Source organism: Girardinichthys multiradiatus, chromosome 6 (assembly GCF_021462225.1).
Source record: "Girardinichthys multiradiatus isolate DD_20200921_A chromosome 6, DD_fGirMul_XY1, whole genome shotgun sequence".
NCBI classification, from domain to species: Eukaryota; Metazoa; Chordata; class Actinopteri; order Cyprinodontiformes; family Goodeidae; genus Girardinichthys; species Girardinichthys multiradiatus.
The window spans coordinates 2,387,308-2,413,883 of NC_061799.1; the positions used below are offsets into that span (position 1 = coordinate 2,387,308).

Sequence of the window (26,576 nt, forward strand, 5' to 3'; positions counted from 1 at the left end):
TAACAGTGGTTACTGGCAAATGTCATCTAATGTAAAACACAGCTCAGCATGATGTTTACATTGTTTGATGTGGGCGGGGCCAAGGCTGGGCTTTTGGGTATCTGCTCCTTTTTGTCTCCTCACATCTACCTCTTATTTACCCTCCTTACTGCACCTCTCTGTCTTTTTTCTTTCTGTCACACACAAACACTTAACATAACATTATAACTCTCACCCTCTCTTATCCCCAGGACCTTCCTAATTTTGTGTCTTTTCTCTGCTATGTCTCTGCTTCTAGATTTCATATCAGGCAACCCCAAACACTAACTATGATTTCACTTGGGTCTATCTGTTTCTATGGTGACGTGCGCTGTCCAACTTTAGCGACACACATCAGAACTATGGGTACACTAAGGTTTGTCACATGGAATGTGCAGGGAGCTGGCACCAGAGAGAAAAAGTTAAAATATTTTAATCAGCTTAAAAGACTACAGGCAGACGTCTTATTACAAGAGATTCATAAATCTGCCACAGCTGCAAATTATCTTAAATCACCAGAGTTTCCTAATTTGTTTTCTGCCTGCTATAATTCTAGGCAAAGAGAGGTAGCAATCTTAATTCACAAAAATGTTAACTTTACATTATTAGACACGTACAGACCCAGAGGGTAGATTTATAATAAAAATATCTATACATAACCGAAAGATATATATTGTCAGTATATATGCCTCAAACATTGATAACCCCCCATTCTTCTTTTCTTCACTGACTAAACACTTGGATTGCTCACTTCTTCTTGAGGGCGATCTCAGCATTGGTCTAAATGAAGAATTAGGCTGAGCACAACAAGGACTCAGCGCAGTTGGCAATCAATAAATATAGTTAAACAGTACACGAGTGATTACGGACTTTGCGATGCATGGCAATCTCTTCACCTTAATCACAGAGAATATACTTTCTTCTCAAATGTTCATCACTCTTACTCTCGTCTGGGTTCTTAGAAGCTTCCCAGGAAGAGGAAATGCTGAGCAAACAACGTAAAGAAAAACTAGAATTAAATTAAATTATTGTTAAAAAAACCCTTAGTGGAAAGACTGAAAAGAAAACTTTGAACATGGCAATAAATCAAGTAGCTTTTTAGCTAATCAGCTAAAAATAAAGAAAAGCAACTACATTTACTGTTAAAGACTCGACAGGAAAACCAGTTTATGATTCTGAAAGAATAAAAAGCACTTTCAGAGATTTCTACCAAGCTTTATACTCCCACAGATAGACCTTTTCAGAAAACGACACTGACCAATTTCTGGATAAAGTAACATTTCCTAAATGATCAGGTAATCAAACGATGGCCCTCAAAATAATATGTAAAGCCCTCGCAAATATATAGCGCTTTTCAGCAACACGGTACTCAAAGCGCTGTACATTAGGAAAAACATTACAATGATACCGAAAATCAAACACAGAAAAACAAATCAAATGACATTAATAATCCTTGGGAGTTTACTGGTAAGAGCTGGTTCTAATCCAATCTTTCTAATAGAGGTAAATAGCTCATTAAGTCCTCTTTAGTAAGGAATTCATCCTGTGCTTGAAGAAAAGTGATAATATTATTCCTTGGGGTTGCTGGTATGAGGCAGTTGTGGTCCTATCATTCAAATAGTAACAATCATGGGCACTCACTGAAGTCTGAGTACAGTAGCTGGGTCACTGGAATAAAACAGTTTAGGTCAAAACCTTTTAAATACTAATAATGTTTGGTATGAAATAGTTGTAATAAAATCCTTCTAAGAAATATAAAAATCTATGGTCATTGTAAAAACAGCTTTAGTCCAAATTTTCAAATACTAATAATATTTGGCTTTCGCCAGAAATCCTTCTGAGAAATCTGAAAATCTATGAAAAGTAATAAAATCACACATTTAGGTAAAGTAAGATAGGAGGAAAAAAAATAAATCACATTTTGGACTATTCTTAGCAGAATACAATCTGAAGTACTACAAAAAACCTCAGTAGGGGTAAGCAAAACACACATAAGTAAAGATTTAGCAGGGGTACAGTGGAATCTTGAGGGTGCGAATATATAAGTCTGAGTGTGATTGCAAGAATTAGACTGTCAACACTGATAGAAGCGCCATTTTCCTTGAGAAGAGAGGTGGAATTTTTATCAATCGGCCGCATAGTCCTATCAGCATATAGCTGGTAGGGGAGTGCTGGGGAAGAGCGTCGTGTTTATATAACATCCAGGAGATATTTTGTTGATAGCCAGTCTGCAGACGTTGCCAAGGCACATTGGAACCCCAGATGTTGGAAAACAATAAACTTTGTGGTTCAGGCAGTTGTGAATTTCCGACTACCTTAAGAGTTTTACTGGTATGTCTCAATTGCGAATCCAAATAGCCAAATTTCTGGTACTTTCCGCAGATCTCGAGCATACAACTTCTCCAAGATCATATCCTTTAACCTTTGAGTCCAACTGCTGCCAGCCTGTGATTCTGTTCAAGAATCGTGTCCAGCTTGCGATTCTGTTTTCTTTAACATTTCAGTCTGAGTGTTGATCACTCTACACACTCCATCCAACATCGCAGGCAGCTTTGGAATGCTTTGAACAGCCGCCCACGTTTTGCGAATCACTCGATAAGCCAGGTAACCACAAACTCCAAAAAGCAGAAATCCTGTTATCAAAAGGGTAAATATGTAAACATCTTCTACGTCCTCGACCGACATTGTAGTCAGGCACGCAATCTTCCACTGCTGCCAAGAATCCATTGTGTATCCAGAGAAGAACGTCCTGTCTGGACAAGAGGGTTCTCCTTTACCCTGTTGTCCTGTCAATAAAATTTGATCAATTACGTTGAGAGACCCGCTGACCAAATCCATAATTTACAAGTTTGGCAAACATGCAATGTGAGAGTCCTTTTCTGTTTTCCCCACATTCGAGAGTGTTACGGTGTGGAGAAGCCCCAGAGCGTACCACCCAGACTGTTGCATGCCCAGAGTGAAGCATGGGGGTGGATCAGTGATGGTTTGTGCTGCCATATCATGGCATTCCCTTGGCCCAATACTTGTGCTAGATGGGCGCGTCACTGCCAATGACTACCGAACCATTCTGGAGGACCATGTGCATCCAATGGTTCAAACATTGTATCCTGAAGGCGGTACCGTGTATCAGGATGACAATGCACCAATACACACAGCAAGACTGGTGAAAGATTGGTTTGATGAACATGGGGTCCTGGCTGGGCTGGGCTGGGGGGGGGGGGGGGGGCTTTGGTCGGGCAGGTGTATAGCCGAGGGTTTAGGGCCGACGCATGCTCTGGCAGTCGTCGGCACTGGCCTGTGGGCCGCCTTTGGTGCATCAGTGGGTGTAGGGGCGTCCTAAACTGGTAGGTAGTTACCGTCTCATTGCAGATGCAAAGTCAACCTGGTCGTCTAATGTCTTATGTGTTCTGGGAGTTGTTCGAATGTTTGGGTGGGTGTAGGTGTTTTTCTGGGGTGGAGGTTGGTGGTTGGCCTTGGGTGGGGATGGGCATCATTTGGACCTGGGTGGGGATGGGAATCGTTTGGACCTTGGTGGTTCCGTTTCAGATTTTGGTTCCTTGTCTGGGTTCTGGATCCTGACGTTGGTCCCGGTTCTGTCTGTGGGAGAGGGGTCATAGGGGCCTGCATGGTTTGCGCAGGCGTGCTGGTTGATCTAGGGGTCAGCTGGTCTGGGCTTATTGGTGGGTTCTCTTTTTGGCTCTGTGGGCTCTCTGCCTTTTGTGGGCTTCGGTGTGGGTTTTCTAGTGTGGGTACTTTTGGCACAGCTATGGGTGCCAGGCATGTTCTTGGACCTGGATGCTCTGGGTCTTCTCTTCGTGGGGGTGCACTTTGGTGCTGGTGGGGGCGCATTTCCACGGTGTGGGCTTTGTGCATGGCTTTTGCTTTGGGTGCTCTTTGCTGTGTTCAATCCTTAGCTGTATGGCGTGCTGTGGTGTTGGGGCGGTGGTCCTGTGAGCAGCGGCTCTGGCCTCCGAGTGTGGGTGCTGCAGGGTGGGCGTTGTTGGGCTCGGCGGTTGCATCGGGCTTCTCGGCCTTATACTGAGGTGGGGTTTGCTCGTCTGCTGGGTAGTACCTGGTGGGAGGTGTGTGCTTGGGGTTGGTATTCTGCAACATGCCCCTACCGATGTATGGAAGGATGTGTGGTGTTGCTGAGGTGTTGGCTTGGGGAGAACTGGGGCTTGGCTTGGCTCTGTCGTTTTTGCTTGGCCTGCATGGAAGGTTGATGGTTCTGCATCTCGGGAGGGAGTGCAGCCTCTTTGCACCGCGGGGACTGCTTGACTGCCTGGGTGGGTGGATTGGATCGTTTGTTTATGGGGGGTGCATGTCCCTATGCTGGCCCGGAACTTGCATTTGGGTGGGCCTGTCATTTGGGTCGGGTGTTTCTTGTTGGCGGCCTTGGTGTTGCTGTGGGATGTGTTTTGTTGCCCCGTTTGCCTCGAGTTGGGCTCTGGTGAGGGGGTCTTGGCCTGGTAGTGTGCAGTGTTGATTGGGATGTGGCTTCCCTTTGGTGGAGGGGATGGCCTGCCTGCTTGGTGTGGCGAGGTGTACGGTGTTGGAGGCCAACCATGGGGCACCTCTCTAGGTTGTGGGGTTTGCGAGTGCCCGGTCCTTGGCGTGCTGTGGTGGCCTTCTTCCAATGCTTCTGTGGCTTCAATGCTTCTGTGGCTCTTGCCCCTAGCCGTGCGCCGGGCTGCGGATGGCGGCCGGTTGGGTGGGGCCGAGGAGCATGTCTTGTGCCTGCACTGGGGTGGCTGACGGGTTGTGCTTGGCCTGGAGCTGTTAGCCTGCCCAGCCTGGTTACCCGGTTGGTGCATGTTTCTCTCTCACAAACTGATGGACAGGGGCCGCTGGCACTGGCCGAGTGGTTAGGCGAGCTTGGAGGTGTGTTGCTCTGCTGGCTGTTGTGTCTGGGGAGGAGTGGGGGGGGAGATGGTTGTTGCAACGAGCTAGAGAATGTCATGGGAGGCTGCAGTGTGTGGAGTGAGGGGTTGTGTCCTCTCCTTGGATGCAGGTCACCAGCATTTGGATCGGCTGAGCGGTAGTGGTAGAGCTAAGCTGGATAATGTTTCTCCCTGGGCTATAGTTGCAATGGCAGTGATGTGGTGTGTTGACGGCGTCTGCTCTGTTGCGCCTGTGGGCGGGGGCTGGGTTAGCATTGTGCGGGGCCCTTGTCTTGCTGTCGTGTGGTGGAGGCAGGATGCAGGGGGGGTGCTTCGAGCAGGGTTGTGTGTGGAGCTTTCGCTGTGTGTGGTACGCTTCGTCGGCTTTTTGGGGATGAAGCTCACCTGTGGAGCTGTGCCCATGTGCTGTAGAGGATTCATGGCGTTTGGATTCTGGGCCATGTGTTTGATATCTGTGTCCTGGTTGGGGTTGGCCCTGAGGGGAAATTCATGTAGGAGTTTATTAGGGGTGGGAGGGCTCATGGGGTTGGGATCAGAATTTATTGGGGGATTGGGACCATTTCATTCCATGGCGGCTCTGGTTTGCGGGCTAGTTTGGACCATGTAGACCTTTCTTTTGAATATGGCCCCCTCTCAGGATGAGGATGGAGGTGGTTGGGGACTGGGGTTGGGGCGGAAGGTCGGGGTCCAGGCCGGAGTTGCTTAGGTCCAGGCACGAGCCCAGGCTAGTCCAGACCAGGTTCAGGTGCTGGGCCGGTCTGCCTGTCTCCACGCCTGGAGGGAAGGGGACCACCTTCTGGGTCCGGGGGCTTGTTGTCCCTATGGGGTATCAGCACCTGGACCTGGGAGTATCTAGTATGTTTGGGGAGTGTGAGTGAGTGTACGATGTCCATTGTTGTTTGTCTTTACATTGGGTCCGTGGGTGTCAGTGTTTTTTTGTGTACGCATGAGGGTGCGAACGTGTGAGCCTGTTTTTTGTCAGGTTGGGTCTTGGGGTGCTCCCTCTCCTGGATCAGTTTAGGCCCCCCATTAAGTGTGGGGCCTACTTCCTCTCAGCCACACTACCTGCCGGTGTACTTGTGGTTCTCTGTGTCTGGGGCTGGGTTCTTTGGTGTGTGCTGCCTCACTCCCAGTGGCTGTTTGCTGAGGCCTGGACCCCTGGGCTCTTTCAGGCCTCTGCTTGGAGAGTGATATGTCCAAGTGTCTCATGGCAGATCTAGCTATGGGGCCTGTGGGCTTGTTGCTGGAGCTTCCTGGGGCTCCTGCACTGTGGCTGCTGGGTGGTTGCCCTGGGACTCTCCCCTGCTCTTCTCTGCAGGGGCTGCCGTAGTCCAGGCGGTGGTTCTCCTGGGGTTCCTGTGCTCCGGGGGGCCTTTCGATGTCTTTGGCTGGGATGTCCCGATGCCAATGGCAGCTGAGGATCAACAAGCATCATGACTTCTGGCTTACTTGAAGAGATGGTAAGTAGTTTGAGAGGAATTGCACCCAGAAATGGTCCATCATATTGTGGACCATTTCTTCCATCCATATCCCTGACTACATCGTCCCTCTGCTAGGCTTTCTGACCATACCAACAGACAGATTTAAAGAGCGGCAAATGTAAAGGAGGTGGACTAGCAGTACTTGTGAACAACAGAAGGTGTAATCCAGGACATGTTACTGTGAAGTGTCGTTTCTGCAGCCCAGATTTTGAACTGTTAGCAGCAAGTTTTTGTCCATATTATTTATCTAGAGAGTTGACCAATGTTATTTTAACAACAGTTTACATTCCACCTTTAGCTGTTGCCGACACTGCAAGTGATGTCATCAGCTTAGTTGTTACTAAGGTACAGACACAACACCCCCAATGCAGTTGTGGCAATATCTGGTGATTTTAACCACCCCTCACTCAATGCTACGCTTCCAACATTTCAACAGTTTGTCAGCTGCTCTACCAGAGAAAAGAAATCATTGGATTAGTTTTAGGCAAATATCAAGGACTCATACATCTCTAAAGCAAAACCTCCTCTAAGCATATCAGATCACAATCATGTTTTTCTCTGCTCGAAATATAAGCCCCTTCTTCAAAGTCAACCTTTAATAAAGAGAATTGTGAGAAGATGGTTACAGGAAGCTGAGAAGCCCCGCAAGGTTGCTTTGAGGCAACATACTAGGATGCACTGTGCCAGCCACATGGAGAGAACATCAATGCAATGACTGATATGTGTAATCGACTATATAAACTTTGGTGTGGATAATACCATCACCAACCAAAACGGTGACACGTTTCTCAGTAACAAACCCAGGATTAAACCTGACCTGAAGGACTTGCTTAACAAGAAAAAAAGGACCTCCAGAGACTGAGACAGGGAATTGTTGAGGAGTATAAAGAAGCAACTTAAAATCAAAATTAAAGACAGCAAGGAGGTGTACAAGACGACACTGGAGGGCAAGCTCCAGCATAGCAATATCCGAGATCTGAGGTCAGGGATGAAGAAGATCACAAGCTTCAAGCAGAAGGACGATCGGACCAATGGATGTCTGGACAGAGCCAATGAACTAAACACATTCTTCAATAGGTTCAGTTCAGAAACAAGCTCAACATCCTTCCCTCCTGCACACAGCCAAACAAACACCCGACCCTCCTTTGACCTACAGCTTTCATGGCACATCTCAAATGTTTTATATACCACCTCAGCCATGGACCCTTCTGCTTCTAAATTTTTGTCTTCAACCAAATCCGATGATGCTGGTGCTCCCTTTGCCCTCCTCCACATGTGTGTCTCAAGTCAGGTGAAGATGCAACTGGAAAGAATAAGGCTGCCAGCCCAAGAATCTTTAAGGCCTTTGTAGAGCAGCTCTGTGGGATTCTGCAGCACCTCTTTAACATTAGCCTGGCCCAGAAAAAAATGTTCCAGTGTTGTGGAAGACCTCCTGGACCACCCAGCAGCACTGTGAGGATCATGTTCTTTGATTTCTCCCGTGCATTTAATACAATTCAACCTAATTTGTTTTGTCAGAAACTCCAGAAGACTCATGTACTCAGTACAAGACAGACTCCTGCCATCTAAAGAAATACTCAGAATCATCTGAGTATTTCTGCAAACATTTCTCCTATTTTAGCTTCCCTTCATTGGCTCCCTGTTAAATTCAGAATAGAATTTAAAATTCTCCTTCTCACATATAAAGTCCGTAATGATCTAGCTCCATCATACATCAGAGATCTGACTGGTCCATATGTTTCTAACAGAGCACTTTGATCTCAGACTGCAGGTTTTCTGGTGGTTCCTAGAGTCTCTAGAAGTAGAATGGGAGGCAGATCTTTTAGTTAACAGGCTCTTCTCCTGTGGAACCAGCTCCCAGCTTTAGTCCGTGAGGCAGACACCCTGTCTACTTTTAAGGCTAGGCTTAAAACTTTCCTTTTTGATAAGGCTTATAGTTAGACTGGCTTAGGTTTTCCTGAGCTATCTCTGTAGCTATGCTGCTATAGGTTTAGACTGCTGGAGGACATACTGACCACTTTTACTCTCTGCTACATTCTCATACTACTCTAATTTTGCATAATTTGCTGTTTTTTCAGCTTTTAACTCCATGTTATCTGCTTTTCACTTCCTAGAAGCTACATCTGGTCTGGCTCTGTGTTTAACTGTGGCACCTTCCTGGAGCAGTACATCAGCCAAGCTACTGCTGCCAACCACTTAATGCTCACCTTATACAGATGTTACACTTGGCCCTGTCTTTTGGTGTTTAATCCAGTCTCTAAGTCATAGCTACTGGCTGAGCTTCTATTGTGACTATCTGTAGGTGCTCTCTTTCATACTTGAAATTGGCTCAGAGGTTATCTGTTTAGCTGTCTTTCTCTCCTAGATGAAGCCTCTAACGGAGCTATAACCATAAATGTTTCACTTTTCTTTCCTATAGAAAGTACTGCTAGATCAGTGATAGTTAGGAATAATTAAAATGCATGTACCCGACTTGAAATCTGTATGATTAGATTGAACTATTTTGTTGTGGAGAGGGTAATCTCTTCTTCAATCATCTGCTGGGGTAGCAGCATCAGAGCCAGGGACTTTAACAAGCTCAACAACCTGATAAAGAAGCCTGACTCTGTGCTGGGGACTCCTCTGGAAATCATTGTGCAAACACAGATTAAACATAAAATGAAGAACATTATGGAGAACCCTGAGCATCCTCTTCATGAGACTGTTGTACGACAACAAAGTGTCTTCAGTCAGAGGCTTCTTCAGATCTGCTGTAAGACAGACCGCTACAGGAGATCCTTCCTGCCCACAGCCATCAGCATCTACAACCGCTCTTTGAAGAAACCTGTATGATATAAATTACAACACCATTTAACTTCCCTTTGGAATTAATAACGTATTTTTTAATTGAATTTAAAATAAGACTTAAGCCACTCAAGCACTGCTCCCTGAAGGCCAACCTGCTGAGCCATACGAGTGATGAGGGCCGGGTGGTCCACAGTATCAAAATCTGCCATATAATGTCCAGCATCACCAGCAGAGCTGATTATTTATTTATTTTTTTAGCATCGAGAGATACGAGAATATCATTCAGTAATGTGAGTGGTGCAGATTCATTGCTATGTCTAGATCTGAAGCTAGACTGAAATTCTTTGAACATGTTATTTTCTAGAAAGGATTGTAGTTGGATGAAAACAATCCTCTCCAGAACTTTAGACAGAAATGCCAAATGGGAAACCGGCCTAAAATTAGAAAAGACAGCAGGATCTAAGTCAGATTTTTTAATAAGGGGCCTGACCACATGTTTGAAAACAGACAGAACAGAACCTGAATTTATACAACAATTTATGACAGTCAGAAGGCATGGACCAATGGTGTTGAAGGACTGTTTGAACACCTTAGAGGGAATGATGTCCAGAGGGTAGTTAGTAGGTCTTGCTGATGAACCACTTGAAAGAGGTGTGTGACACCAGCTCAAACTGATCAAAGACAGCAGTAGTACATAGTTACACTGCACTATACATACAAGCAATGTTTAGCTAGATAAAGTCTATTTTATTAACAAGGTAATTAAGGAAAACCATCACAGACTGACTGTATAGCAGTTTTCAGAACACTGAAACAGGGATAAATGACAATGAATGGTGGTAATTAGCAGCATAGGCTGATTACAACTGGAGGAAATTAAATTATAAAGTTACTAAGACTTAGCCTGCTTAACAGCATTTTGGTAGTCACATAGACAGTTTCTAAATATTCCCAGGGGCACATGAAGCCTGTCCTTCTTCCATCTGTGTTCTGCCTGTCTGCAGCTCTGTCTGATGGCATGGGTGATTTTAATGAGCCAGGGGTCTGGCTTGATTTTTGTTGAAGACAGCTTTAGAGGTGCAATGAAGTCCAAAATCTCTGTGCAGGTGCACTGGAAAGAAGTAGTAAATTCTTCAGGACACAGAAGGATGTCTGGCCTTTCAGTGGAGTATAATTCAGTGCTTCTAAAGGCAGCAGCAAACTGTCCTGCAGTGGAGGGAGTGATGGTGTTGCTGAGACATGCTGGAAGCATAGGTTTTGCCAGGAGAAGAGTGGAAAATGGTCTGAAATACATGTCCCAAATCTCTATAATAGATACAAGAAGACCATGAGAGATAATAAGGTCCAGTGTATGACCAAGTATGTGTGCGGGCCCTGACACTGATTGAGTCAAGCTGAAGGAATCTAAAAGGCTTTAAAACTGCCATTTGGTTAGGACAGCATACATGGACAATATATTCACCTTATAACAGCAGACTGTCATACTTTGACAATAGTCCAGCTACCAGTATTGAAAACTATTTAAGTTATAATTCTGTCACACACAGCCCCATCTCCAAATCCTCACTGGGCGACAAGGTGGAAGTGATCAGTCGGCACAAGAGCCAGCCACTGGGAGCCAGATACCGGTATTGAAAACTATTTAAGTTATAATTCTGTCACACACAGCCCCATCTCCAAATCCTCACTGGGCGACAAGGTGGAAGTGATCAGTCGGCACAAGAGCCAGCCACTGGGAGCCAGATACCGGTGATCCAGGGAGCGATGGTCGTCAAAGATGCTAAAAACTCATAAGATAATTCATGTGGAAGACAATGGCGTAATTTGTGGGGGGGTTGGGGGAGTTAATACCCCCCCTCATAAACCTGATTAAGTCAATATGACCCCCCCAATATAATAACATCACTCCGATTTACAAATTATGCATAAATAACTTGATTTCATTTGCCAGCAAAATAACATCACCATCTGGTAATGTAACCCCCATCCTCCAAAAAAATTGGTATAACCCAACCCACTTTCTCCAACAACCATTCACTGTTTACTGTACTTTTGATTCAGTCGCTGGTAAGAGTGGTTGTACTCTGAAAAAAGCACACAGACAACGATTTTTCACTGTTGGCCGACAACAACACCTTGTAAAAAATTAGAAAAATCAAAATGAGGTATGTATTGTTAAGTTAGCTTTCTCTATGCCGCTCGCACATGCCTGTACAAGCAGACACACTGAATGGCGGTGCATGTAGACTAGCTCCTAAATACAGTGGTACCCAGGTGCTTTGTTAGACCATGCATTAAGCCCCAAAACTTCACAATAAAAAAATCTGATTTGTTTCTATTGTGTTCCATATAAGCACTGCACTCTCTACCCAACTTGACAATGAGTCTAAAGGAAAAGAAGGCAAAAAAAATAGTTATTTGCACACACTTGATACCGCGACTGCGCAACTATGCGCACAGGCTCAGATGGACTGGAAATGTGTCCATTCTGGACTTGTCCAGAACAGCTGTTCGGCCTGCCTCATTAATCACCCGAAAAGTTACACTGAGCGCATCAAACAGGGATACAATAGGGGAGGCCGCTCATTTCAGAGCAGCCGTGGAGCCAACAAGAGAGTAGGAGCCTGTTGGGTGTTTGCGCCCAGCAACAGGTGGAAGCAGAGCAGCTTAACCCAGACTGAGGTTAGCATTAAACCTGAGAGCAGGCTCAGAATGGGCTAATTGTAAGCTAGCGCTAATCACTGATTCACCCAGCAAGACATGAGGTGGAGGTTCACTAATGAGCATCATCAGGGTCATGATGAGGGACCTTTACCTGAGCTACAGGTGAAGTTAAATGGTCTGGCCGTGATGGAAAACAGTAGGAACCCTCTCTGTGAACTTCTAGCTGGATCTGCATCATGATGTGAAAAATATCTGATCTTTAGTCAAAATCAAAGCATTTAATCCTAAAGTTACTAAACACATTAAAAGGTCCTTCAGATCATCACATTGCATCCCATGGCTGCAGGTGGTCCAATAGTCCAGTTCTACATGTAGATAGAACCAGGTGTTGCTCAATAAACCAGGATAATATCTCCTGGTTCCAGTAAGACAGAATAGAAAAGTAAGCCTCCCTTTCTCATATGTCCTGAACATTCATCCTAACCATACAGCTCTGGGTTGTTTAAAGGGGCAGAATTAATACGAAATAAATCAAAGAAATTAATTACAGGCGGACCATTAATTAGTTAGCTGTTATATTTTTCTGAATAATACATGTAATAGTAAATAAATCAAACTAATCCAACAAGGATAGAGCTTTACTTAATGTAATACATACATAACACTTTATGTATACATTTATTAATAACTATAATATTAGCATTGATAACAGGACAAAAGGTGAGAGTCCAAGAAAGGTCCAAGAAGAGACTTCATGTTCTATTTTTAAACACCTTTTTCTCTACAGAAAGTGTTTAATAGTAACGACTGAACTAATGGGTCAGTGGAGAACACAAAAGTGGAATGAAGGGCTGGATCGATGGCAGAAAAACATCAGGTTCACGAAAGAGGGAACATATTTTAATGAAATGTTGGGATAGCTCACAGCATAATTAAAATAAATAAACATGTTTTTAGGGGTTATCATTGTATAAAAATCAAAGAAAAACTATTTTAAAGCTGTTTTCTTTTTAGAATTGTAAGAAATGATGACAATGGAGCCACAGATGTGGGAGAGAGAGTGAGAGAATAACATTTAAAAAAGTCATTTACATAGATGAGAAAAGAAGCACATTTATTTGAGCCACAGTAACCATAGTTTCTCTGAGTTTAATAACAACTTTAGTTGGACGGACTGAGCAGAAAGTTTTTTCTAAATATCACAAAATGTGTTATCTGTTTCAGCCAAATATTTTTTCATCAGTTATAAACTGTTAATCTTCACCCTTCACTTAAACTACTAACCAAAAATGAACACCAAGTCAAATTATTGTGAAGTTTTTGAAACACCAAAACGCAGCATAAAGGTGCTTTAAACATTTTAAATATTTGGTTCTGTGTTAGAAAAAAGAATAAGCTTTTTATTAATTGCTGAACTGATGTGGAACCGAAAAACTGCAGAAAATACAAAAAAAAAACAGGAAAGTTAAGTAAATCACAGTAAAAGCATTAGAATGATTTTTTAAAACAGGAATGCAAAATTAGCCTAACTCCTTTTACAAAAGTAAATGATTCAACAAATAAACAACTTACAACGTAACAAAGTTACATCCCTGGCAGTAGATGACTATTTTTATCCACACTGCAAAAAGACAGGTAACATTTGAGTCTGACAAGGACTCCTCCTCTCTTTCCACATCTTCGCATGTTGCATGGCAACGCGCCGACAGTTTGACATACATAAGCGGGTATAGGCCCTCGAAAGGGTAATGGCGTCTTTGAATGTCCAATGTCCAGGACGATGTTTAGAAAACCCTGGATTCTTAGAAAGTTGAACGATCGAACTCTAGCAACGAAGATAAACTGCGTGACAAAAAGGCAAAACATGAATAACGTTAAACTTATGAGAGGCTGACTGCATGCCATCCACAAAGGCATTTATGTTTTTTCCTCTGTACCAGGATGGCTTTTGCAGTTCAAGATGCCTGAAAAGGCAACATTTCCCTGGAGGATCTTCAATCCTTGACCTTCTACAGTGTCAGGCCATACCTAATTTTCCTTCTGCTTTAATCCTATCTCCCCCCAAATAAACAAGCAGGTGGACTATGGGCATGCCTTAGGCAGAGTAGCCAGTTAGCTTAGTGAATTTAAATGAGAACCTTTGCTGAACTTGCTGGAGATGACCAGCCTGCAGCTTAAAATTTAGCAAATTCCTCTGTGAGGATTTTTCTCTGTCTTTTTTTTTTGACAGTAAGTACAGGCAGAGGGGTTGTTAGGATCCTAAAAACCTTGGGGCTTTGCCCAACCTAGAAATAGTTTCATTTTTATATGATAGGAACATCATTTATAGGTAATTTAATAATAAAATAATATCAGACATGTGTAAATAAACGTTAAATAAAACATGTTTAGAACCATTTTACTTTTTTTGAAGTAAAACATAAAAGTAAAAGATAAAATTGTATAAGACTGATGATAAAGTAATTTGCTAAACTTAAAAAAACAACAAAACACTTTATTTATTTGACCAGAAAACTATTCTAGTCCAAGTTTCTGCTCATTCTTCTGAACACTGCTTGATTCTGAATTCAGAGAAACAGCGCTTGCCAAGAGTCTTAAAATGTGTTACTATCCTCGTGTGCACCCCAAACCCCACCACCACTACACACATACTCCTTCACTTTGTTTTGTGCAGTGCATATTTGGGGCGAAGACATTTTGCACATGTAACTGAAACATTTTAAATTACCTGACCAAGTCTTCATGAGACTCATTCTCAGTACAGATGAATGCAGCATGGATGTCTTCTCCTTTCAAGGCGTCCTCTGCAGAGATCTGATTCACATCCTGGTGAGTATTGAGGTTTCTCCTGTTGGCAAAGCAGACAAGGTAAACTAAACATTAATTTTATTCTTCCACACAAACTTTAAGGTGAAGATAACAATTTTTAAAAATGGCCAATTGTACTATTGCATGTGAAAATAACATTTTAGAAGCAAATATTCATCCTGATGATTTTTTAAACATAATACCTTAAAACTGCTTCCTATAGTAGAAAAAGATTTAGGGGTAACATTGAAGCAAGGTCCACAACTAATGAAATTTGTAAGGAATTTGTACACAAGAAGAGGAGGGAAATAAGGGGGCTGTTTCAATGAAAGCAGCTGGAACTTTATTTAACACTAGGGTCGTTTTTCAATACTCAAGTACGTTCTTGCGTACTTGACAAGTATGCTCTTGGAAAGTGGAAAGTGCGTACTGACACGTATTGTAGTCTGTCACATGACCACAACTTGTGCCAAGAGGCGGTTGTTTGTTGGCTTGCAAACATAACCCAACGGTTTAGATCAGTTTACAACTGAAATATAGAAAATACTTAAAATGCAGCAAGTTATAGTAGCTACAGTGACTGGAATGATGTACTATGAAGCTGAAGAGAAAGCCGCGGAATTAAGGTGGCGAATGGCGAATATGGACGAGGGAAGCCAATACCGTAAGAATAAAAATTTGACAGTTTATGTTTATCCTTGCTTAGTTATTATGTAAATATGCATTTAGAGTAGGGATGCTCCAATCAGGTTTTATGCTGCCAATTCTGATACTGATTACCCATAAGTGCAGATCACTTATATTGATCACCTGGATTGACTGTAAATGTTCCAATTTGGTTATAAGTGCTACTGGCTACTGGATCTGAAAAAAACAGAACCCTAAAATCATCAATTTAGAAATGTTTTTACTTACTTTTCCAAGATTAAAAAAATACAAAAACTTGCAGGCACAATGCAGCAACTATTGAGTCAAGAAGACAACTGAAAACCCTGCTATAAGTAATACAATCCTTAACAGATTGAAAACATTAAGGCCAATAACAGGCTAAATAAGGGAGAAAATCAGATAAATCATTGCCGAAATCAAATAATGTCAAGTAAAAACGGAAAAATTGACAGTCAAATGCAGGTTGCAATTCAAATAAACTATCATAAGTTATTTAATAAAAGAAAACAACCTGAGCGCATGGGTAACTGTTTTGTACATAAGCAAAATCTGGTGCGCATTGGGCAGGGCTATGTCTGTGAAATATGCATCCTGCCTCCCGGCAGCACAGAGCAGGGCTTCAAATGCGAGAGCAGTCGGCGGAACCCATTGTCTTCCCCCACTGAGAAAGGCTAGCCCAAAGAATTCAATTATTTTTCAGGTTACTGGGTTAGCCTTCTGACTGTCACGCTCATACTGGCAAGTCTTGGTGATCGTGGGCTGCATTAACTGCTCTGGGTGTCTTTTCATTATCTGCAGTGAGGCTCGAAAACTCACCGTACTCCGCCAAGTGCTTGCTCTTTAAACGTATTAAACTGGATGTGAAGAAGCATTCTTCCCCCACAAGGTATTTTCATTGCATGTGTTGCAGGATGCAAACTTTACCACACAATGTAAAAGTTACACATGACCAACATGTTTGTTTAGGATTTGCTGCAGTGCGCTTGCGCAGTGTGAAGAAAAAAGGGAGATGCACTACACTACACACACGGTGTCTCCATGCTGCTTCACAAGTGATCGGGTTTTGTGATCGGCAGCAAAAGAAATGGCCGATTGAAGTTCAGTGCTTCTGTGTTCTTTTTGTGTCTCTGCTCTGTTCTCTCAAACCCCCAGTCGGTCGCAGCAGATGACCGCTCCCACTGAGCCTGGTTCTGCTGGATGTTTCTTCCTGTTAAAAGGGAGTTTTTCCTCTCCACTCTTGCTACGTGCATGCTCAGTATGAGGGATTGCTGCAAAGTCAATACCAGTGACTGTCCACTGTCGCTACATGCTCATCCGGGAGGAATGAATGCTACAAGTCTCTGACTCGATGCAATCTGCTGGGTTTCCTTAGATAGAAAAGCTTTTTATCCAATTTGAATAAATAACTGAATCTGACTGCACTGTTCAATGGTTAGGATTAATTGGAATGCATGTACCTGACTTTTGTGAAGTGCCTTGAGAGAACATGTGTTGTGAATTGGCGCTATATAAATAAACTGAATTGAATTGAAATCGGACCACTAATTCTTGATGTCTGCATAGGAGGTCATGTCAGAATTGTAATCAGGTGTGCTGGAACAGACACACATCTAAAACTTGAAGTGAAGGGGTCCCTGAGGACCAGGGCTGTGAACCATTGAGGTAGTTTCTAAATTAAAAGGTAATGCCTTTTTGAACTTTTGTTCACCAAGGACAGTTCTCTTGCTAGGTGCATTTTTCTTTGGTTTCAGCAACTTGAAACATAAAAGTGATGCCATTGTTCAAAGGAAACGATCACTTAATGAATGAGTAAAATACAACTATGTACATTTTGTTTATTCAACTAAGACAGGCATGGTCTGTTTCCTTGTTTGATATTTTATTATTTCGTCATTATTTTTCATTTTCCGTTAACTGGCCTTTACTACAGCTAAAAACAGGGACCTAACTGGTCTTTCAAAGAAATTGCCAAAAGGCTAAATGAAGAAAACAAAAATGGAAGTGGCACAGGAATGGGAATCGTTCTAAATGGGAGCGGGATGTGAGTGGGAGTCAACCTCTATCACACAGCTCTCTGGTCTTGGCCATTGTGGAGAGGTTGGAGTTTATTTGATTGAGTGTAGACAGGTGTCTTTTATACAGAAAACAAGTTTTTCTAGAAAAATCTAGAATTGCGCTGCTCAAGGTGGCAGCAGGTTGGAGTAGCTCTGTTACTTTTTATTCTGATTTATTCTTTTTTGGAAACAGTTGATTTTTTTTTTTTGGATGACTGTCCACTCCAGTGTCGGATGCTGTGCAGCTTGGAGGATTTTTCTTAATACTTTCTATTTTTGGGCATTTGTTATGATGCATTGCCATAGCAACGGGGTTGTTTCTTACAACCGGGAGCAGCTGATTAATATCTCACGGGCTGCACGGTGACACAGTTGGTAGCAATGTTGCCTTGCAGCAAGAAGGTCCTGGGTTCGATTCCCGACCAGGGGTCTTTCTGCATGGAGTTTGCATGTTCTCCCCGTGCATGCGTGGGTTCTCACCGGGTACTCCGGCTTCCTCCCACAGTCCAAAGACATGCCTGTTAGGTTAATTGGTCACTCTAAATTGCCCTTAGGTGTATGAATGAGTGTGTGCGTGGTTGTTTGTGTGTTGCCCTGCGATGGACTGGCGACCTGTTCAGGGTGTACCCCGCCTCTCGCCCATAGACTTCTGGAGATAGGCACCAGCTCCCCTGCGACCCACTATGGAATAAACGGTAGAAAATGACTGACTGACTGACTTTCTATTTTTGGACATTTGCTATGATGCATTGCCATAGCAACGGGGTTGTTTCTTACAACCGGGAGCAGCTGATTAATATCTCAAAAGCTCAAATAATACTTCAGCTACAACCCCAAATCCCTGATGAGTTGAAAAGGAGACGCCGTGGATGCAGAGCAGGAGCTAATAGAAGAGAGAAAAGGAGGAAGTTCAAACCATCTCTTCCGTCAATTTTGATGGGCAATGTGAGATTGTTGGGAAACAAGTTGGATGAACTCCAAGCCCTACAAAGGACCCAGCCAGAGTACCGGGCATGCAGTATCATGTGTTTTACTGAGATATGGCTGCAGGATCATATCCCCGACTCCAGCGTCTCTCTGCTAGGCTTTCTGACCATACGAGCAGACAGGGATTTAAAGAGGAGCGGCAAATGTAAAGGAGGTGGACTGGCAGTACTTGTGAACAACAGATGGTGTAATCCAGGACATGTTACTGTTAAGTGTCATCTCTGCAGTCCAGATATTGAACTGTTGGCAGTAAGTTTTCATCCATATTATTTACCCAGAGAGTTCACCAGTGTTATTTTGGCAACAGTTTACGTTCCACCTTCCGCTGTTGCTGACACTGCATGTGATGCCATCAGCTCAGTAGTTGCTAAGCTACAGACACAAAACCCCAATGCTTTTGTGGTAATTTCTGGTGATTTTAACCACGCTTCACTCTCTGCTACACTTCCAATGTTTCAACAGTTTATCAGCTGCTCTACCAGCGAAAACAAAACGTTGGATTTGTTTTATGCAAATGTCAAGGACTCATACATCTCTACAGCAATACCTCCTCTAGGCAAATTGGATCACAATCTTGTTTTTCTCTGCTCGAAATATAAGCCCCTTGTTCAGAGGCAACCTGTAATAAAGAGGACTGTGAGAAAATGGTCACAGGAAGCTGAAGAAGCTCTGCAAGGTTGCTTTGAGGATACAGACTGGGACGCACTGTGCCAGCCACATGGAGAGGACATCAATGCCATGACTGAGTGTGTAACCGACTACAGGTCCTTCTCAAAATATTAGCATATTGTGATAAAGTTAATTATTTTCCATAATGTAATGATGAAAATTTAACATTCACATATTTTAGATTCATTGCACACTAACTGAAATATTTCAGGTCTTTTATTGTCTTAATACGGATGATTGTGGCATACAGCTCATGAAAACCCAAAATTCCTATCTCACAAAATTAGCATATTTCATCCGACCAATAAAAGAAAAGTGTTTTTAATACAAAAAACATCAACCTTCAAATAATCATGTACAGTTATGCACTCAATACTTGGTCGGGAATCCTTTGGCAGAAATGACTGCTTCAATGCGGCGTGGCATGGAGGCAATCAGCCTGTGTCACTGCTGAGGTCTTATGGAGGCCCAGGATGCTTCGATAGCGGCCTTTAGCTCATCCAGAGTGTTGGGTCTTGAGTCTCTCAACGTTCTCTTCACAATATCCCACAGATTCTCTATGGGGTTCAGGTCAGGAGAGTTGGCAGGCCAATTGAGCACAGTGATACCATGGTCAGTAAACCATTTACCAGTGGTTTTGGCACTGTGAGCAGGTGCCAGGTCATGCTGAAAAATGAAATCTTCATCTCCATAAAGCTTTTCAGCAGATGGAAGCATGAAGTGCTCCAAAATCTCCTGATAGCTAGCTGCATTGACCCTGCCCTTGATAAAACACAGTGGACCAACACCAGCAGCTGACACGGCACCCCAGACCATCACTGACTGTGGGTACTTGACACTGGACTTCTGGCATTTTAGCATTTCCTTCTCCCCAGTCTTCCTCCAGACTCTGGCACCTTGATTTCCGAATGACGTGCAGAATTTGCTTTCATCCGAAAAAAGTACTTTGGACCACTGAGCAACAGTCCAGTGCTGCTTCTCTGTAGCCCAGGTCAGGCGCTTCTGCCGCTGTTTCTGATTCAAAAGTGGCTTGACCTGGGAAATGCGGCACCTGTAGCCCATTTCCTACACAAGCCTGTGCACGGTGGCTCTGGATGTTTCTAGTCCAGACTCAGTCCACTGCTTCCGCAGGTCCCCCAAGGTCTGGAATCGGCCCTTCTCCACAATCTTCCTCAGGGTCCGGTCACCTCTTCTCGTTGTGCAGCGTTTTCTGCCACACTTTTTCCTTCCCACAGACTTCCCACTGAGGTGCCTTGATACAGCACTCTGGGAACAGCCTATTTGTTCAGAAATTTCTTTCTGTGTCTTACCCTCTTGCTTGAGGGTGTCAATAGTGGCCTTCTGGACAGCAGTCAGGTCAGCAGTCTTACCCATGATTGGGGTTTTGAGTGATGAACCAGGCTGGGAGTTTTAAAGGCCTCAGGAATCTTTTGCAGGTGTTTAGAGTTAACTCGTTGATTCAGATGATTAGGTTCATAGCTCGTTTAGAGACCCTTTTAATGATATGCTAATTTTGTGAGATAGGAATTTTGGGTTTTCATGAGCTGTATGCCAAAATCATCCGTATTAAGACAATAAAAGACCTGAAAAATTTCAGTTAGTGTGCAATGAATCTAAAATATATTAATGTTAAATTTTCATCATGACATTATGGAAAATAATGAACTTTATCACAATATGCTAATATTTTGAGAAGGACCTGTAAATAAAACTGAATTGAATTGTTATATAAATTAGAGTTCTGCCTATTACATTGGAATTTAAGGCTGGGCACTCATTTTTCTTCAATTTGAAATCCTTCTGCTATCGTTCCCTTCATCTTTTTCTGCATTTTAAAATAATTCAACTGTTATCTCCCGTTTTCACTTTCAGATTACTTCTCACATTTTAATGTGTTCTTCAGCTAATTGTTGCTAATTTTTCAAGTCTTTCCAGTTTCTTGAGCATCTTCTGCTGTGTTCATTCAGCAGATCAGCATTCTAGTGGCTGTTTCACCATTTAACAGTTACTGTATGTTTTTTTGTTCACTCTCTCAATTTCTTTTTCTGCCCAAGATGCTCACAAATTATAGGGCCTTTAGGGACTTCAGTGTCACTATCTTAAGGTAATGCCTGATCTATGTAAGCTCAAATCATAAGTTTCTTACCTGGATATAAATCCTCGGACAGTCAGTTTCTCTGCACCGCTTCCAGGCAGCGGGGTTAACATGTCTCTGATCCGTACCCCACCAGCTCTGCCAACACCAACTACCACTGACCCGAACATACTGTCAGAGACAAAGGAAACTGAATCTGAAGAAGAAACAAAAAACTCCCTGTGGTGTAATTATTAGAAGTGTATTGTAAGTAGACATTTCAAAAGCTTGGCGTTACCATGTGTATACCAGCAAACAACTTTCACCACACCACAGCTTCTTTTAAACAGTCCATCGTTCAATTTTTATTAAATGATATTTGAGGTTCACTTAAATACACAATCCACTTTCCATGTGTTTTTTTGTTGTTTTTTTTACCGTGTCCTGTCCGGCAGAGTAGCTCTCAGAAATGTTCGAGTGCCAAGAAAAAGCCCAACAGATTTACTTTCACAAGTGGAGCATTACAGCTAACATTTTACAGCTCTGCTTGATATTCATAAAAATAAACTTTGGGATGCTTTGGGATTATTTCAATTGTTACAGACATGGAGACAAAAATGTAAAAGGGAAAAAAAGAAGCACAAAATAGAGAAATGGGAGCAGAATGGAAAAGGGGAGAGAAGGATAATGGAATGGAGAAAAGAAAGAAGGATGAAAAGAATACAAGATAACGCCCTGCTTGCTTCTACACCTGCAGAAATGTTCATATTACCACCTTTTTACCGAAAAGTGCACCGTACTTATGAACGCAAGATGTATTTAGTGGTAAATGCGACTCAATATAGAACATTTGTGTATCTGTTAACGAGTGAATCTAAACACCTGTGGGTCTGATTGTGAGCACGCTTGTGTATACAAGGTTTCTCCATAAAAATATGCAATAGTGAGCACGAGGAGCCACACGGACAGACACGGAGGAGATCCGAGCCACAGACATCCAAAGGCCCCCCAAAGCACAGGAACCCCAGGAGAACCACCGCCGGGACCACCGCAACACCTCCAGACAGGAGCAGGGGAGAACCCCAGGGGAACCACTCAGCTGCCAGAGCACAGAAGCCCCAGGGAGCTGCAGCTCCCTTCTGTGCCCACAGGCCTTGCCCGCAGCCATCCACACCTGTGCAGATCCAGCCATTGACCCGGAGACCCAAGACCCCGTGACATACCACTCCCCAAACAGAGGCCCGACCGAGCCCAGGGGTCCAGGCCCCAGCAAGCAGCCCGGGAGTGAGCCAGCACACACGCAAAGCACCCAGCCCCGGACACCAAGAACCACATGCACACCGGCGGAGAGAGACACCAACCAACGGCAGGTAGTGTGGCGGGGAGGGAATAGGCCCCACATTTGACGGGGGCCTAAACTGATCCAGGAGAGGGAGCACCCCAAGACCCAACCTGACAAAAAACAGGCACACAGTCACAATCACACATTCCCACCCTCATGCGTACACATAAAAACACTCACACCCAAGCACCCAATGTGAAGACAAACAACAATGGACGTCCTACACTCACTCACACTCCCCATACATACTCTATACTCCCAGGTCCAGGTACCCCATAGGAACAACCAGCCCCCAGACCCAGGAGGTGGTCCCCTTCTCTCCGGGGGTGGAGACGGGCAGACCGCCCCAGGACCCGAAACTGGTCCGGGCTAGCCCGGCCTGAGCATCCTCGGCCCGGACCCAGACACCACGGCCTGACCCAGTACCCAACCACCCCCATCTTCATCCTGAGACGTGGCCATGTGCAAAAGAGGGGCCTACATCGCCCAAACAAGCCCGCCAACCAGAGCCACCAGAGAATAAAATAGTCCCAACCCCCAATGAATTCCGATCCTGACCCCATGAGCCCCCCACCCCAAATGAACCCCGACATGACAAGCTGACGAAGAAACACAGCGCAAGCTCCACACACAGCCCCGCTCCAAACACACACCCCACAACCACCACACAGTGCGCCACGACATCAAGGCAAGGGCCTCACGCAGCATCACCCCAGCCCCCGCCCGCAGGCGCAACAGGACAGACACCGTCGAGCACCGAGCTCACAACGGAACCCTCAACACCACACCAAGACGTGACAAACTCACCCGGCAATAGGTCCCCAGCCAGCCGCAGGCACTCAGGGGCAGCGTCCTCCACCACGCCCCCGCAACCACACAGACACTCCACATCACTGCCGCTGCAACGATAGCCCAAGTAGAAACATTATCCAGCTCAGCTCTACCATCGCTGCTCAGCCAATCCAGATGTCGGTGACCCCACATCCAAGAAGAGGACACAACACCCTCATCCCATATGCTGCAGTCCCCTATGCCAACCTCTAGCCCACTGCCCTGATCCTTCCCCCAGACACAACAGCCAGCAGAGCAGCACACAAGCGCTCTAGGCCAAGCACATCGTATCAGCCGACCCAGTGTGGGCACAAGACATGTTCCACCGCCCCACCCACCTGACCGCCAACCGTAACCCTGCACCCGGCCAGGGGCAAGAGTCACAGAAGGAAGTATTGGAGGAAGGCCACCACAGCACGCCAAGGACCGGGCACCCTACCAACCCCATACCCAAACCCCAGAGGCCCCAAGGATGCCACCCACCCTCCCGCAAGGCACACCCCACCGCACCAAGCAAGCTGGCCAGCCCCTCCACCAAAGCAAAGCCACATCTCTATCAACATTGCACACCGCCTGGCCAAGACCCCCTCGTCGGAGCCCGACGCCCCCCCCAACCAACGGATTGGGCACCGAAGCCAGGGCCCAAGATCCAAGGCAATCCAAACGATCCCGAAAGGGCCGAAGAGCCAGCCCCAGCACCAGACAACCCACAAGACCCGAACCTCAACCCCAGCCCAGATCCCAAGCAGAATGCCCACTTCCTCTCCCGGCCTCTGACTCCAGATGGCAAACAGCAAATGGGGGTGTGAAAAGACCCCAAGCCTACTTCCGCCCGCTCTAATGTGGTGTTGATGTGTGTTGTTGTAGTGTGCATTTAAAAATAAAAATTGTGGGGAAGAGGGTCTGCCAGATCGCAGCCAAAACCAGGCAACCGGGGCAACAAAACACGTCCCACACCATAACCAGGGCCGCCAACAAGAAATACCCGACCCGAAATGGCAGATGACATGGTCCTGCTGGCCCCCTCTACCCATGACCTACAGCCTGCGCTGGGGCGGTTTGCCGCAGAGTGTGAAGCGGCTGGGATAATAGTCAGCTCCTCCAAGTCTGAGGTCATGGTTCTCAACCGGAAAAGAGCCGAGCTCCTCCACATCAAGAGGAGCCACTTGAGATGGCTCGGGCATCTATACCAGATCAGGGCTGAGACTGAGATGACAGACGTGCTGCTGTGAATAATCTTTGACCACAGGGAGGCTTGATACAAATTCTGCCGTAGTGATAAAGTAACAGTTGAAGTCATGAACGGTAACATATAGGAGCAAATGCTTGGGACAGAGGAGATGTGACATGGCTTACTCCTCCAGAGTTAGGAGTTATCATTCTCTACCTGAATGAGCTTGTTATGCATTTAGGTGTAAAATTAGGGTTAGGAGGATGCAGCTGCTGTGGCCTGTATTCTGAGACAGGAGGGAGTGACAGAGAGAGCAGATAAATCACTCACTCTTGCAGATGTCACAGCTAACAGCAGGGCTGCTTCAAATGACTGGAATTTAAGTGGAGCTTGATATGAGGGTTCAAATGGAGCTTTAACTAGCAAAACCAGCACTTAGTTCTACTATGGAACCAGTGGCCATGACACCGTTCTTATCGTAGGCCTTTAAAAAACCACTACATCGGTGGGTGGTTAAAGACTGTTCTGTCACCAAAACCCCCATGACAAGAGGAAATACGCTTTAATCGTGCTGAAAGCTAAATTTAATGTTTTAAAGAATTAAGTAATTCTTTAAAACATGCATTGTTATGTCATTAACTAGAGGTTTTCTGTGAATCACACATTTAAAGATGTCTACATTTACATACACTTGTTTCTTGTTTTCCAATCGTTATTTTTGTGGTAGGATGAAGATGTGATTCTTTATGTGTGAATTTTCTTAATAGGGTACACCTGTTATATTCAATAACGTTTTGTTTAAAAACAAAGTTATGTAATCTTTTGTAAAATGAGAACTAGTCATCTCCTTTGCAACCGTTCAACTTTACGTTCCTACTTGCTTTTTATTGTATACCGTCAACAAAGAAAAAAAGTAAGAAATAACTGTTTAAACCAAAAACTGCATTCTATTTGTTGAAGTGCTGCCTCATCAGCAAGCAGTTGCTACATTGTTTTTATCTTACACCACTGCTCGCTCACTACTAGCACACAAAACACGCAGTGCAGTTCTCTTACCTGCTTATGTTTAACAGACGTCGTCCAATATTAAATATGAAGATCTCGCTTGTTTGTTATCTTCAGCCACACTCAGCTAGTTAGTTGAATTTAGCCGTGATATAAAAACGCCGGTTGACGTTAGATAACTAGGGCGTGGCTTGTTCCAGGTTTCAAAATGCTGGGGCGGAACTATCTCTGTGGGTGCGCACCATCCCAGCCTGCCTTCTGCAAACTAGCGGAGCTCCGCCAGCTCTCCTGTAGATGGCGGAAACACGTAATATTGGAGTTGCGTAATTCACGTGATCTTTTAAAGTGGCGCTCCCCTGTTCGTTAAATCTATCCACGTTATATAGAGTGTCTACAGGCAGACCTCCCTTATCAGCGAAGCGATCGGTGTACCTGATAGGCCGGTTTTGCTAAACATCTCAAGCGGCACTTTAACAGGCGGTATACACAATGTAGATCACTTCAGTTATGTTGACTGCGTTACAAACATTCTACACTCAGATCGCTCTTAAAGGGAAAATCCTTGATCAAATTCTTCTGACAGATCTCTGAACGTTGGATCATGTGGACAATTTAAGTGCGAACAGAATCTGAGTCTTAAGATTGTGTCAATTAATTTCCTATATTTGCGCCATTAACATAGAAATAAGTCCACCCCTGGATAAAATGGGAGCACTCTATCCCTGTTTTAATTGACTGGAAAGGGTTAGAAGCCAAGTCAAAGCTTTTCACCTTATCTCTTGTCTGTTGATATCTTAAATATAATTGAGAAAATACCTTGATTGTATTTTACATTCTTAGTGTTAGCAGAATGGGAAAATTAAGCTTTGAATGAAATTGCAAATAACGTTTGCCCTTATTTAAATATTTTTTAGAAAATGGAAGTATACATTATTGGACTGTATCTTTATTCCTGGTGAGAAACAGCTGCTCTAAAAGTTGTTTTCTGGGAACATTGGATATAGAGCATGTTGCAGCTCGGATTTTGTTGTAAATTGATGGTCTGGCGTTTTTTTAGGCTAGCTGCATGGAAATAAAGCAAAGCTGCCTAGCAATGCTGCTGTAGATACTATAGC

General features: G+C 44.2%; 1 protein-coding gene across 1 annotated transcript in view; it reads right to left on the bottom strand.

Moving 5' to 3' along the window:
* The window catches only part of blvra (biliverdin reductase A), a 43,914-nt gene extending 18,084 nt beyond the window's left edge, over positions 1-25,830 (bottom strand). Inside the window, exons 1-3 of the mRNA XM_047367326.1 lie at positions 25,513-25,830; positions 21,185-21,304; positions 14,580-14,699 (exon numbers count right to left, since the gene is read on the bottom strand). Of these exons, the coding sequence (XP_047223282.1) occupies positions 14,580-14,699; positions 21,185-21,303 (239 nt within the window). The 5' untranslated portion in view covers position 21,304; positions 25,513-25,830. The remainder of the gene's footprint in view (positions 1-14,579; positions 14,700-21,184; positions 21,305-25,512) is intronic.
* Between the last annotated feature and the right edge of the window lie 746 nt (positions 25,831-26,576).